The sequence below is a fragment of the Leptopilina heterotoma genome, unplaced genomic scaffold (assembly GCF_015476425.1).
Source record: "Leptopilina heterotoma isolate Lh14 unplaced genomic scaffold, ASM1547642v1 Lhet_120, whole genome shotgun sequence".
In the NCBI taxonomy this organism is placed as follows: domain Eukaryota; kingdom Metazoa; phylum Arthropoda; class Insecta; order Hymenoptera; family Figitidae; genus Leptopilina; species Leptopilina heterotoma.
The window spans coordinates 659,219-676,040 of NW_025110838.1; the positions used below are offsets into that span (position 1 = coordinate 659,219).

At 23.1% G+C, this 16,822-nt stretch overlaps 1 protein-coding gene across 31 annotated transcripts in view; it reads left to right on the forward strand.

The window, feature by feature from the left end:
* LOC122510024 (calcium-activated potassium channel slowpoke) overlaps positions 1-16,822 on the forward strand; it is a 172,448-nt gene that overhangs the window by 123,688 nt on the left and 31,938 nt on the right. For 17 of the 31 annotated variants that reach the window (XM_043624490.1, XM_043624516.1, XM_043624572.1 and 14 more), the window contains exons 12-13: positions 1,563-1,718; positions 4,942-5,018. In XM_043624490.1, coding sequence (XP_043480425.1) covers positions 1,563-1,718; positions 4,942-5,018 — 233 coding nt within the window. Of the gene's footprint in view, positions 1-1,562; positions 1,719-4,941; positions 5,019-6,074; positions 6,111-14,783; positions 14,853-16,822 lie in introns of all 31 variants that reach the window. The other 14 variants (XM_043624633.1, XM_043624414.1, XM_043624442.1 and 11 more) reach the window with 3 other exon arrangements.

Here is a 16,822-nt window from a genome sequence, read left to right on the forward strand (position 1 = left end):
TTGAAGAAAGAAATAAGAAATAAATTACAATTAATTATAAATATTATGATTATTGAAAAAGGAAATTATAAATATTATAATTATTAAAAGAGGAAATTATACTTACAGTCCACGTTTATTTATGGTGGGCTATTATTTTGCAAATAAACAAAAAAAAATATTGATATTATTTAATAATATGAATTTTTTTTTAAAGAAAAATGAGTATTTAATTGTAATGATGTTAAACTCTACTAGTTGGTAGCATTTTCCAAAAATCGTGAACATATATCACTGATTCCAAAAAAATTCTCCTTTTTTGTTTGATGAAAATCGTATTAAAATACTAACAAATTCAGTTAATAAAACAATTAATATATTTTTTTCATAGTGAAATTGAAGTATTGAGATACATGTTGAGTATTAAAGAAATAATAAAATGACGATAGTTTATTTTGTTTATACTTTCAATTAAAATTATATAGTTTTATGGCACTGTTGACATACTTTATGAATGGAGTTATCAATTTGGAAACTGTATTAAAGTAATAAACACATTTTCTTTACTACTCGTTAGAATATAACTTGTAGAAAAGATTATTTTTTAAAAATAGATAATAAAATAATGATAATAAAATTTCTAATTAAGATGCATTTAAATTGAATTAAATTGAATTTGATCGAATTAAATGAAATCGAATTGAATTGATTTGCATTTGAATCAAATCGAATCGAATTAAATTATTTTACTTTGAATCGAGCCTAAGAAAACGAATATTGAATTAAATTGATCTACATCGAATTGATCTGATTTATTTTGAATAGAATCGAATCAAATTAAATTGAATTGAATAATTTGGTTTGAATCAAATTGAATTCAATTAATTTAATGTGAATCTAATCGAATTGAATTAATTTGATTCATACGAACCGAATTGAATTAATTTGTTTTTAATAGAATTAAATTAATTTGATCTGAATCGAATCGAATTGAATAATTTGGTTTGAATCGAATCCAATTGAATTAATTTGTTCTGATTTGAATCGAATTGAGTTCATTTTATCTGAATCGAATCGAATTGAACTAATTTTTTTTATACGAATCGAATTAATTTGATTCTATGTTAATCGAATTGAATTAATTTGATCTGAATCAAATCGAATTGAATAATTTGGATTGAATCGAATTAATTTGTTCCGATTTGAATCGAATTGAATTCATTTGATCTGAATCGAATTGAACTAATTTCTTTGATACGAATCAAATTAATTTGATTTGATTTTAATTAATTAGATCTAAATCGAATCGAATCGAATTGAATTAGTTTGATCTGAATTGAATCGAATTAATCTGATTTAATTTGTAAAGGATTGAATGAATTGAATTAATGTTATTTGAATCTAATTGAATTAAACTTAATTGAACTGAATTGAATTGAATTAAATTGAATTGAATATTTAGTGAAAAAGTTTATTATTTCTTTTGGTAATAATATTGTGCATGTACATCAAATACTTCCTAAAAATTTGACAATGGTTTACGAGAAAAAAAACATTGTCTTTAATTTTTGAAATTATTTTAGGTTATGTTTCACCAAACTGAAGCTCCTACTCCTCGCTATCGAGATTAAAGGAGAAGCAGGTGCTGACAGTAAGATCTCGATAAATCCAAGAGGTGCCAAGATCGCTGCTAATACTCAGGGATTCTTCATTGCTCAATCGGCCGACGAAGTGAAGAGGTAAGTTATTCACGAGTCATCAAAAGTATTAATATATAAGTAGATGTATGCGTTTTTAGTCAGACAAGTTGTCACGTTTTTTTCATTTTTTTTAAAATATTATCAAGTTTGCTAAAGAATTTTTTTTAGCAAAATTAAAAGTGGAGAAATTCTTCGTCGCTTGTCTGACTAAACATGTTTTTTACTACTTATATACTACAACTATAGGAATATTTACTTATTTTTATATTTAAGATCCTTTTTCACTAAATTGTCTGACTATAAATGATCTTTACTACTTTTCTACATACAAAGTTTCTAGGTCCGACTATTGCGTTTACTTTCACTACTGGAAGAAAAAAAATTACAAAATATAATCAGCTGTCTGATTGAGTTTAATTCCAAAGAAAAAATTTCTTTATTGTCTGACTGAATACGTATTTTATCACTTACTCAATAATTAGAATAATTTTCTATCTTTCAGTCTGACTGAAATCGGGTTTTATTACTAAGGAACAGGAATATAGAACTTTTAATACGAACGAACCGTTGACTTATACTACTAATAATAAACTGACGAAATTCTATAATCGTCTGACGAAATTCGACCTTCACCACTTATTCCATAATTACAAGAATTTTCTCCACTTTGTATGATCAAATTTGTTTGTACTACTAATTCAATAAACGTTACGAATTTAATTATTTTTTTCTGACACTTGTTGACCTTAACCACAGGAAAAAAAATTTTAAAGGTATCTAGTAGATTGTCAAAATTGACATGACTTTCTGTTGGATATTTCAGTTCTGTCTCAGTAAAATAGTTTTCTATCACTGCAGAACTAGGATCATAAGAATTTTATTACTTTTGTCTGAGACAAACATACTTTTACTACTGTGACAATAAAACTACACGCTTTTATGACAAGCTGCCTGTCTAATTAGGCATTTTACTACTTATTAGATAATAATACTTTTTTCTCCGTCAAGTCTGACTGAAATTGGTCTTTATCACTGAAGGACTAGGGATATACGAGTTTTATTACTTTTGTCTGATGTAAAGTGACTTTTACTAAGACTGAGAATGAAATGACAAGACTTTATATCAAACTGTCTGACTGCAGTCGATTTTTACTACTTAGGAATTATAATAACTTTCTTATAGTCTGTCTGATAAAAATTTGTTTATACTACAAAAGATTGGATTTTACAAATGATATCACTTTTGTCTGACACAAAAACACTTTCACTACTGTCAATGAAATGGTATTTTTTAATTTTTTTACAACAAACTGCCTGACTGAATACGATTTGTACTACTTCTAAATTATAATGAGTATTTTTTTCAGTCTGTCTGACCAAAATTTGTTGTTACTACTGATTCTAGGTTGTAACAAATATTCTCTTCTGTCACAAAATACTTTTACTACTGACAATAAAATGATAATATTTTATAACAAACTGTCTGACTGAATTCGAATTATACTACTTGGGAATTATTATGAGAATTTTCTTCCAGTCTGGCTAATCAAAATTTTTTTTACCATTTCTGTCAGGTTCTCAGAAATCTTCTTACTTTTTCAGACACAAAATACTTTCACTATAGTTTGTCTGACTAAAATTTGTTTTTACTACTCTTCACGAATTTTATCACTTTTGTCTGACATTAGTTGACCTTAGCTACTAAAAATAGAAAAAAATAAAAATCCAACTGTTCGGCTGACTTAATACGTATTTTACTACTTATTATAGGCAATAAATTTTATTTTATTCTTTTCTGGTCTAAAAAATTTGTTTCTTCTACTGACTCTAGAAATAATAATATTTTTTTAAAACAAAATGTATGAGTAAATTCAATTTTTTCGTCTTACAAAATAATTAACATAAAATCACTTTCACTATTGATAATAAAATAAGAAGACTTTATATCATGCTGTCTGACTGCAGTCGATTTTTACTACTCAGAAATTACAAGAATTTTTCTCCCCATTCTGTATGACCTGAATTTTTTTTTTTATTAATGATGTCAGGATTTTATCGAATCTTATTATTTTTGTCTGACGTACAATGACTTTCACTATTAGTATGTACAAAAGATCCAAAATATAACTTTTGGGTTGAGTTAACACGAATTTTATTATTTACTCAGTATTTTTTTTTTTTTTTTAAATTTTTTTTCCTCTTTGGATATTCAAAATTTGATGTTATCACCGATAATTAAATTTACAAATACTATTACTATCGTCAGACATAAACTGACTTTTACTACTAACAGTAAAATTACTAAAACTACTTAGAATTATTACTTAGAATTTTAAAAAAATAACCAATTATTTATTGGTTATTTTTTACTATTACTACTGACAGTAAAATGACTGAAACTACTTAAAATTATTACATAGAATTTTAGGAAAATATTTATTGGTTATTTTTATTAATTTATTAAAGTACAAGTTTTTATGGAAGTCTGACTGAATTGGAATTATACTACTTAAAATGAAATTTAAATAATTTTTAATATTTCGTTCGACTAAAATTATTTTGTTCTACTGATAAAGCAGAGTTACAATGAGAGTTTTCTAAAGATATCAAATTGAGACAAAAATCGAATCAAAACGTTAATTCGCAAATTTCGATTCGTTTTTTGACTCAATTTGATATCTTTAGAAAAACTGTGATAATATTAGTTTCGTCTGACTTTAGCTGAGCTTTACTACTGACAGAATAAATTACAAAATTATTAGCACATTGTCTGACTCAAATCTGTTTATACTACTTAATTCATTAGAAAATTCACTCTCTCCGTCTGATTAAAATGATTTATACCACTTATAGAAGAATTTTTGAAAAATTGCCAAGGACTGACTGTAATTGACTCTTCACACAAAAAATAGAAAATACAAAAAAAAATTGTTATCACAGAAAATCTAATAAAAATTCTTATAGTTATGCTACACCAGTTAATAAATATTTTCCAATTATTATTATTAAAATAGTTAAATTATTATTACAAAAAATCTAATAAAAATTCTTATACTTTCTTAACTATCAGTTAATAAATAGTTTCCAATTATTATTATTAAAATAATTAAATTATTATTACAAAAAATGTAATTAAAATTTTTATAGTTTCTTAACTACCAGTCAATAAATAGTTTCAAATTATTATTATTAAAATAATTAAATTCCTTTCAATATTTTGTACACAATTTTCTAAATGATTTCTTCTTTTGTAATTTTTCAGAGCTTGGTTCTATTGTAAGGCATGTCACGAGGACATCAAGGACGAAACCTTAATCAAGAAATGCAAGTGTAAAAACTGTAAGTCATTCCATTTTATATTTACAACAACTTTTTTCTTTCTTTTTAACAAAAAAAAAAAAAAAAAAAAATGATCAATTTTAACTATTACTACCCTCCCAATAAATTTCTGCTCACTTCCCTTTCTAAAGACAAAAACTGATCTCTTGTATTTCTCATTTTTCAAATCAAATCAAAAATATAATTAAAAAACGCAGAAATTATTTTTACAAGTCACATGACATTCAATTCATTTTTATTAAAAAATATTCAAATAATTACAAAAGTTATAAAAATCATAAAAATAAATAACAAAATATCTGTTTTTTCCTCTACTCGTATGTTTCAATAAACAAATAAATTAATAAAGAATAAAAAAAATCAATGTGAAGTAAAAAAAATACACAAGAAAAAATAATTCAACAATTATTTATTATTATTTATTTAATTATTTTTTTAATTGATTTTTGATTTTTACATTGAGCTTCAATGGAAAAATCGCATTGGCTTGGACAGCCTCTTAAATTTGTAAGAGTTGTGTCCTTTTTGAAATTCTTGTTTGAATTAATAATTAATAATTAGTTATTAATTTTTAATTAATAATAAAATTAGTTATTACTTACTAATTAATAATGCAATTAGTTATTACTTACTAATTAATAATAAAATTAATCAATACTTACTAATTAATAATAAAATTAGTTACTAAATATAAATTAATAATAGAACTCGTTATTAATTATTAATTAATAATAAAGTACGAATAAATAAAGAAACCTTAAATAAAATTTTGGGGTTTTTGCATAAAATGTTTTTAGATTTTATTTTTAAATTTAGAAAAATAAAATTCTAAAGTAAACGAATGAGAATGATTCACGTGACTTGTAAAATATATATTTAAAAAATATTGAAAAAAAATATATAAGAATTTAGAATAGGAAGTCCTCTTCCTTGAAGGCCCCTCACCCCCCACCCCTCTATAAAATTTCCTGTAGCATTGAGAGCCGTATCAGTAATTACTGTGACAGTGAGAAAAGTGACATGGTTGTGACAAAACTATTGTGATATATGATCTAGTGGGGCAACAGCAGCGTTCCTGGGGCCGGGACTTAGGTAACGTCTCACTCGCTCGCTTACTCTGGAACTTTACTACCGTCTACTTTATATATATACATATTAATATCTTTCTCTCTATATACACTATATATATATATAATTTTTTTTTGTACTATTTTTTCATTTTTTTTTCTTTCTTAATTTTCACTCTGCGATCTGGCTCTTGTCCTTTGTTCGCTATTAATACTCACCACCTATTTGCTCTGTCTCCCTTTGTCTCTTTTTTGAATCTTCTACTGTATATGCCCACTCTACAGTACTTTTTTTTTTGATTGGCTATTTCACTTTCTAACTTTTCTCTCTCTCTATTACTTTCTTTCCTTATCTATTTTCTAATTTTTTCTCCTCACTCTCTATTTTTCTCTATATTCCCTTCTTTTTTTATATATAAAAAACACTCTATAATCGTTCCCTGCATTCGCCAAGGTGATGACGTTAATGATCATGGTGATAGTGATAATAAAGATGGCGATGAACAAAAGCTGCATTTTCCCTTCTTTCTCTCTCTCTCTCTCTATATCTGTATCTATATATATATATACATTCCCGACAATACTTACACTATATAAATGGAATGCTGCTCGGGTAATGTTTCATTCTTCACAATATTGATTGCGTTTATTTCTATAAATACAACTTTTCCTCTGTTACCAACCATACTTTTACGTTTCGGACTTTTTATTTATTGATATTCGATAATGGACGAAAATATTTTTAATGTGGATTTATATTAATGAAGGTGGAATTAAGAGGGTATTTTATTTGGGATAATGAACGGTTTTGTATAATTATTGTTATAAATATTGATATTAAGTATTCGATATTAACTTTTTTCTATTTACTTTGTATTCAGTTTTATTTCCATTAAATTCTGTAATCGAAATGAAAAATGACAAAATTTTTTATTTTCAAATATTTGACTAATTTCAGATTCAAAAATATAAAAAATTCCCTAATTAACTACATGGTGAATTATTGTTAACTATTATTATGTAAAATTTTAATAAAATACTTCCAAACAATTTAATTATTTTCAAACATTTTAATAAAATACTTTCGAATAATTTAATTATTTTCAAACATTTTAATAAAATTCTTCATAAGAATTCGAAAATTTTCAAGAATATTTAAATTCTTCGAAGAAATTTAATATTTTTCGATACAATTTTTATAAAACTTTTCGAATGGATTCAATTATTTTTATAAATTTTAAAAAATTATTCGAAAGACTAAAAAATTAAGTTTGAAAACTATGATAGAATGCTTTATAAAAATAGAATTATTTTCGTAAATAAATTACATTAAAAGTTTTCAATTAAAAATATTTTTTAAGAAACTACATGATTTTTAAAATACCTAAATAAATCTGTTTAAGTTAAAATAATTTTCTAAGTTAAAATACCTAAAGAAATTCAACAAAAGAATTTAATTATTTACGAAAACCAATAAAATTGTTCAAAAGAATTCAATTTTTCATTAATAATTTTAATAAAACTAGAAAGAAGATTGTTAATTACGATGATGCTTGTAAAATTTAATTACTTTAAAAATGTTCAATTAAAATTATTTTAAATAATGCATTAGGTATTTTCAAAAAATTTAAAGAAATTCTGCAAAAGAATTCCAATATTTTCAAAAATAATACAATTCTTTGCGGGAATTCAATTATTTTCAATACAATCTTTATAAAATTTCTCGAAAGAATTTAATTATTTTTAAAAATTGTAATAAAATTCTGGGAAGAATACGATGATTTCCAAAAAATTGTAATAAAATTCTGAAAAAAACTGAATTATTTTTTAAAAATTTTTATAAAAATCAATAATAAAATGTTTAATTACAATTATTAATAAACACAATTATTTTAAGAATTTGAAAGAAATTGATCATAAAATTCAATTACTTTCAAAATCTTAAATTAAATTAAAATTATCTTAAAAAATGCATTATTTTCAAAAAATTCAAAGAGATTGTGCAAAAGAATTCAAATATATATTCAAAAACTTTAATAAGATTCTTCACAAGAATTTAATTATCTTCAAAAATAATAAAGTTCTTTGCGGAAATTTAATTATTTTCAATACAAATTTGAATAAAATTTCTCTAAAGAATTTTATTATTTTTGAAAATTTTAATAAAATTTGTCGAAGGCATTTAATTATGTTAGTTTTTTTAATATTTTTTTTTAAAATATTATTTATTGATATTTTTTATTGTTATATTTGTTTATTACTTAAGCAATATTTTATTGACAATTTAATTTTTTTGTAGGAGAAATAATTTTTAATTTATTATTAAATACTAGCTTTGCAAATACAATTTTTATTTATCACTCTTATTAATATTTATCTTTTTATTTAATTTTTTTTAATTAAAATAAATTTTTATTTGCTTATTGAATATAAAATTTTGCAAAGCCGATTCTGTTTATTAATTCAAGTAATATTTTATTCATATTATTTAATTCTTTTGGAAAGAATAGTTTTCAATGGATTTTTAAATATGTACTTTTTTTAAATATCAATTTTATTTATCGCTTTAATAAATATTTCCTTTGTTATTTAATTTTTTTAAATAAAATTTCAATTTGTCATTGAATTTAAGTTTTTTAAAAACCGCTATTATTTATTATTTCAAGCAAAACTTTAACTTTTTCGCTTTTATAAACAAATAATTTTATAACTCGATAGATTTAATGATTAAAAATATCAAGGTGTTTGTTTTTTTTTCTAAATTATTTTCTATAAATGTTTACTTTTCTATTCTAAGCAATAAGCGCATAATTTTTTTTCTTTCACAAAGAGAAATTTGGGACAAAAATATTTTTTCTGTAAAAGTTTATTTTTTTATTTTAAGCAATTTTTATTTTTCATAAATCCGTTTACATATTTAAATAATTCATTTGGAGAAAATACAATTTAATTGTAAATTAATCTTATTATTAAGAAATAGATTAATTAATACTGTTGTAAATAATTAAATAAATAAATAAAGATTACAAATATTATAAAATAAATTACAATAAATAAATATTAAATTCAATAAATTTGAATGATTTACTCAAATAAGGAAACCGAAGTATACATTATTATAAATAGATTTACAAATGGTTTCTTTTTGCAAAAATTGAGAGGAGAATATTATCTATTTTTTTTTATTTTTCTTTTTTTTTTTTTTGTTATACGCAATCGTGTAAATTGTGTGGTGAAAAATGAAACATTATGATGAAGCATGTGACATGTATAATAACCCCGCCGATTTTCCTCTGATAGTGTCAAGTCAGCTGGCGCATGTCCACCTGACCGATTTTTATAAGGAAATTAGCCTGCACTCTAGTGTGTCACCTCTCGTCCGCCTTGCATGCATGATATAGCTCTCAAGTTGGGTCTTTATTGGCACCAAAGGAGTCTCAAAAAGAAACAAGCGATCTGACATCGCACAGTGTAACCAGCTGTCATTGATAAAAAAAAAGACGAAGAAGAAAAAAACAAAAACTGTCTCGAAATATCCGCGCAAAACTATTCTCAATATATTTCAAAGAGGGAAAAAAAGATAAAAATCCGGATGACAAAGAAAGAACAAAAAAAAAAACCCTTCTATAAATTTTTCCCACTTGGGTATTTTTTGAATACAGTTTTAAGTAAAATTAAGTTAAATTTTTAACTAGGATTTATTTCTACTTTCTTTTTTGAATCCCTCAAATTTTTTTAAACCATTTTTTTTAGGTCCTGGAATTTTTCTTTGGACAATTTTTATCGGAGAAACAAAAAAAAAGTGTTTTTCTATTATAATTTTTTCATAATTGCCAATTCAGTGCAAAATTAAAAAGATACGAACTAGAAACGAGTTTAAAATACGGAAATGAATTTTTAAATTCTTTTTTTGCAAAAAAAAGACAGTCGGATTTTTTAAATTTCGAATTGTAAAAACAATTTTAAAAATCGAATTTTATTTGCCATCCTCCTAATTGTAATGATTTGGAGAAAAAAGTAAATAAATATTTAGAAATATTGAAAATTCATTTCTTTTAGAAAAATATTGTAAATGGTTTGGGGAGAATATTTGTGAAAAAAGCATCCTTTCTACTTGGCCTAAATAAACAGAAAATAAGGGGGATGTAAAATAATGATATGGTCTCCAACCCTCTTCAACTATACCCTTAGAAAAATCACCCTTTGCAATGCAAAACTCTTTTTCTTCTTTGCTTTCGACTTTATTTTGACTTCTTGAATAAATTATGAAACATGATCTAAAAATGAGCTTGGTAAAAAATAAAGCCGTGTTTCTTCCCTTTTAAAAGAGCTTTGATATATCGAAAAACCGAACGTTATGAAAGTAAATAGAAAATTTTTCCATTAAATCTACACAGAATTCTCTATCTAACGAAGTAATTTAAAAATTTTAATTCTCTTCTCTTGACTTTTTTTTCAAAAATGATTTCTCGATTTTTTTAATTTACATATATATTTTTGTTTAATAGAAAAATATTTTTTTAAAATTTTACTTAGTTAAAATAATAACTATTTATTTTATGTAATATTTAGTTAAAAATAATATTTTGATGGAATAAAACGAATATTAATTTAAGTTTAATTTTAATTAATTTTATTTTAGTTTTAATTAATTTTATTTACTATAAGTGCTATTTCCTAAAAATAATATTTACTGGACGTAATATTTTCGAAACATAATTTTTACTGAAAATAATATTAACCACAAGTAATATTTACTGGAAATAATATTCACTGAAAGTAATATTCATGTAGAATAATGTTTACTTTAAATAATATTTTGTTCGCAAAATATTTACTAAAAATAATATTTTCTAAAAATAATATTTATTGAATGAAAGTAGTATTTCCTAAAAATAATATTTATATATTTATTATTTTATTTAAATACCTAATATTAAAAATATTTTAATAATTATTAACTTTTTAATAACTTTTAATTTGACGATTTCTTTTTTTCTTACTTTTTAAAGTTTTAAATTTATAAATTTTTAAATTCTTATATTTTTTCAATGAGCAGACAAAGGGGAATAATTTTCGAAAATAAAAAAATGGAGTAAAAAAAGAAATATAGTGTAAAGCAAAAATTTATTTTTACTCACAAGATACTCAATTTTAATGTATCTCGAATATGCACCTGTTTTAAGTAAAAATTTTATTATCCTCTTCGGGTCAAGTATATATATAAATGGGATAAGAAAATTCAAAAATAGTCTCTTGAGATAAGAGGGTTGTTTTTTTTGTTACCAAGTAAAAGAGTAAGTAACAAGGGTTGAAAAGCTGCACATACGTTCTATAACTCATTTTTATATCCCAGTAAATGTTTTATTCAAGAAATAGTCAATTTTAACGTGAAAGGAATTTTTACTATTTTCTCTAAAAGTAACTTATAAAATTGATGAAATGGACATTTCTTCTTGCAATAAACAAACTGAAATTGGTTGAATTGGAAAAAAATAAAAACATTTTATTAAACAAAAAAGAAAACATTTTATTTGAAAAAAAAACTTTTTAACTGAGGGGATTTATTTTTAAAATATATACATAGGGTTTATTTTTAAAAGTAGAAAAAAAATGAAGAAAAGTGTGTCATCCGGATAAAAAAGGGCAGTAGTGTGTGATTTTTCAATTACACAAAAATTATGAGATTGAGTGTTGATGAGAAAGTTTATTATTAGGGTGGATCTTAAGAAAAACGGGAGGAAGTTCTTTTGGAAAATTCTGATCGAGGGAGAAGGGACTATTTTTTTTTATCAATTCTGTTTTTTTTTTTTTTTTTAGTTTTTAAACATGTACGAGCATTCTTACGAAATAACGAACAATTGTTTCGCACTGCCCCACAGATTTAATAAAACCAAAAAAAGGGCCTTTTTTGTATTCCAGATCAACTTTTTCCTTCGTTATTGTATATAGAGTATATATATTTGTTATACAAAAAAACAGACGCTACAAATCACACAATATCGCCACATACATATCACAAATTGTTTATATACATTTTTAAACCCTGGGCAGTCCAAATTGTTTAATAAAATAGCTTTCGCGAAATTCACACATATATAAATAACAAACTCGCTTTAAAAAATAATATTTTCCCTTTTTATATACGCTTTAATAATTTTCCTTTTACGAAATTACATTATTAATTTTTATCTTACATTTTTCTCTTCCTTTTATGTTATTAATGATAAATTTTAATATCAATTATGTTATTATTAATGAAATTTTTCAAAATTGTAGAATTAAAATAAATTTTTGAGTTTGGAAGAAAAAATAGTGTGTAAAATTCCACAAACAAAATTTTTTTATTTGTAAAAATCTGTCTGACTATGAGCGACTTTTACTACTGATTCAATATAAAAAATTTTGTCTGACTAAAGTGGTCTTTACTACTGATACCAGGAATTTTATTATTACTTTTCTTTAACCCGAACTGCATTTTTGATGCTATTTAAATAAAAGTTCATAATTTTGTAACAAACTGTCTGACTAATTACGCAATTTTCTCCTTATTATATCTAATAAATTTTTCGGTTCTGTCTGACTAAAATTTATCTCTACCACTGAAGAACTAAGAATATAAGAATTTTATTACTTTTGTCTGACACAAACTGACTTTTACTACTGTGACAATAAAACTACAGGATTTTATGACAAAACTGTCTGACTAATTAGGAATTTTACTACTTATTAGATAATGATGCTTTTTTTCTCCGTCATGTCTGACTAAAATTGATTTTTATTACTCAAGGAATAGGAATATAAGAATTTTATTACATTTGTCTGACACAAATTGACTTTTACTGGAGACAATAAAGTCACAGGACTTTATAACCAACTGTCTGACTGCAGTCGATTTTTACTACTTAGGATTAACTAGAATTCTTTTTTCGTTCTGTCTGACCAAAATTTATTTTTACTACTGAAGCTAAGATTTTACGAATCATGTCACTTTTGTCTGATAAAAAATGACCTTGACTACTGACAATAAAAAGGGTAATTTTTTATAGCAAACTGTCTGACTGAATTCGGTCTGTACTACTTTGGAATTACAATGGGATTTTTTTCCCAGTCTTGCTGATCATAATTTTTCTTTCCCACTGACGTCATAATCTCAGAAATCTTTTGACTTTTTTCTAACACAAAATACTTTCACTAGTGACAATAAAACGATAATATTTTATAAGAAACTGTCTGACTGAATTAGGAGTTTACTACTTGGGAATCACAATGAGATTTTATTTCCAGTCTGAACAAAATTTGGTTTTACTCCTAGAGCCAGGAATTTAATCATGTCACTTTTGTCTGACAAAAACTGACTTTTACTACTGACAATATACTAAAAGTATTTTGTAACCTGTCTGAAAATTCGATTTTTGCTACTTAGAAGTTACGAAAATTTTTTCTTCTATTTGGTCTGACCAAATTTGTTTTTACTACTGATTCCCCTAATTTTACGAATATTCTTACCTTTGTCTGAAATTAACTGACCCCAACTAGTGAAATTAAATATTTAGGTTTTTTAGGAAAATTTTAGTCAAACTTTAGTAAAATATCTAAAAAGCAATGTTTTTATTAGTTTTTTACAGTAACACAATTTTGTCCGACTAAAATATTTCTATACTACTTTAACGAGATTTTGAAGAATTTTTCTATTCATTTAAACCTTTTGTCTGACTAAATTCGTTTTTTACTACTTTATTCGGAATTATAAGCTCTGTCTGACTAAGAACTTTCTTATACCACTTTTTCTAAAACTATAAAAATTTGTTTTGACAGTTTTAAACTGCCATCTTCTACTGATAGAAAAAAAATCAGAAAATATGTAATGAAATTCAATTTCTTTGAATTTGAATTCAGTTTCATTCTTAATATCTTTTTATCTGATTTTTTATCTGATAAAAATAATAATTGATGTTTGTGGATTTTTACAAATAAGCTTTGAGAAAAAGTTTTTAAAAAAATGGAGATATTACAAAAATATTAAATTTGTTTCACTAATTTCTTTTACTTTACAACACTTTTTTTCTTTAATCATTTAAAGAAAGTCTTAATTTTAACAATACCAATGTACATAAATAAATAAAAAAAATTATTTTTGGCGAATGCAGAAATCACAAGAAAAAAATAAAACACAAACAATATAAATCACTGAAATTAAAAATTATTTTCATACATAATCTTTGTCAGATTATAAATTTTATTCTCTTAATCTAATTTAAGTAACACATTTCTAATTTATTAATTTTCACTTTATATTTTTAATCACAAATTTCTTTTCTTTCTTTTCACTATTTATGAAAAAAGCGGAGTTAAATAATTTCTGAAATATATGGGATTGACGATCATTGTAAGGTACTATTAACAGAAAAAACAATAAGTTTTGTTTACTTTTCAAAGAAAAAAAAAATTTCCAATTAGGTATTACAGGTATTTTCAGCTACCCCTCCTCATATATAAGCATTTTAATGGATTCAAATATTTATAAATATATATTTTCATGTCATCTGATATGACGGTGTGCTGTTGCATCTAACTCCTTTGCCAGCAACGCTGACACCTTTTTTTACCCCCTTTGCCTTTTTAAAAAATATTAATGCAAAAAATTAATTAATCTTTTATGAAATCCCGTGTCCGGCTCATCAATGGATTTTTGCAGATGTGGGGATGATGATGATGCAGACGGGTATGGTGAAAGGAAACTCCACCTGCCACAGATACCTTGACGGTACGCGTTGTATTTCCATTGTCCTTTTTGTCCTTTCTCAAAAAAAAAAATGTTTTTTTCCGTTTCTCTCAATTCCTTAAAAATAAAATTGAAAATAAATTTGAAAAATCAGGTGAAATTTTCCTTTTCAAAATATTTATTGACAAAAGTCGTTTATTTCGTTTTTTCAAATAATTTAATGTTAAAAACATTAATATTAATTTATTAATATTAATTTTTGTAGTAATTTATTAATTTTGTAATAACATCACTTATTTAAATTTTTTAATTAATTTTTGTAATAATTTAATTTAATTACATTTTTAAAATAATTTTGTAATAATTTAATTTAATTTAATCTAAATTAATATTTTAATTTAATCAAATTAAGTTTAATATCTTTTAATTAATTTAGTTTAATTAAATTAAATTTTTTAATTAATTTCAAAATAACTAATTACTTTTATCATAAATTAAAAACTTTCGTAACTATATTCTGTAGTTATTTTACATTGTTTATATATTGATTATATTTTTTATTTAATTTATCACATTTAAAGAACAATAATTACATTTAAACTAAATATAATTTACTTGAGTTAATAAAAGTAAATTTTTATCAGAGCAAACTAATTTATATTAAAACCAAATAATATTTATTGTCAAATTTTGATTCATAGAATAGAATTTAAAAATTTTAAATGTAATTTTAAAAGAGTAAAAATAATAAAATAAATTCAAGAGAAAAGTTTTTTAAAAACTGAATTGTTAAAATTAAAATAAAAATTAAAATTAAAACTAAAACTTTTAAAACTATAGTCAAGGAAATAATAAAGTAAATACTAAATAACAATCAAAATAGGAATGTAAAGAATAAATTGAATTATAATTTCTACGGTAAATTGAATAAAAAATTAAATAATAATAGGTAATAAATTAAATAGTAATTAAATAATAATTATTTCAATTTACTAATTAATAAATTTTTCAAAATAGAATAAAATCGATTAAAATAAATTTTTTATCAACTTCACAAAGAGAAGGATTTTTTCACCTCTGATTTTCAATTTATTTCAAATTGAGTAGTTTTCATAATCAAAATTCCAAATTTTTACTCTGATATTTTACACAAATGTTGTTTTTTTGTAAATTAAAAAAAAATTTTTTTCCACTATGAATCAGAAAAAAATTAGAAAAACTACTCAAATGTCCTAATTTTTATTTTAATCCAAAAATTCCCTTAAACGTCGTGTATTAATTGTTATAATAATAATTGTCATCTATATATAAGCATTAAGTTCAAGCTTAAAACGTGAAGCTTTTTTGGCAAAAGCTGCAAGCAGTTTTAAACAGGCTGCTTTAATATATATATATATATATATATATATAAATATACTTATATATAAACTACTACAATAATTGCACATGACAAGGCCTGACAGTAAAGAATCGCGATAAATCGATTATTATTCGCTGAGATTAAAAATCGTTATTAATTGACAATAACTTTTTCGTTTTTTTCTATTTTATTTTATTGTTATTTTTTTTAAAGCAATTCTAATGAAATGAGCTTCGAATTATTGACTTTATTTTATTTATTTATTTATTGTTCTTTTGAGAACGTGAAATATTGCTATGCACCGGCTTTTGCAGAAATGCATTTTTATATCGCACGTTAATTATTATTTGTTTTTTATTTAGTTATCGTTTTTGTATGTTCATCACAGAAAAAAGTTAAGCTCTTTAATAATTTGATAATTAATAATAATAATTTACTTTACAAAAAAAAATACTTAAAGGGATTTGCAATAATAACAATCTACTTGAACGTATTTATCACTTATTCTTTATTCCACTCAATAAATTTTCACCTGAAAAGTAAGTGATTAAAATTTTTAATTAATTTATTAAAATTTTTATCAATAATAATTAATAATAATAAATTAATAATTATTGTTATTATTTATTTTTTTGTTAGTAAAGACAAAACT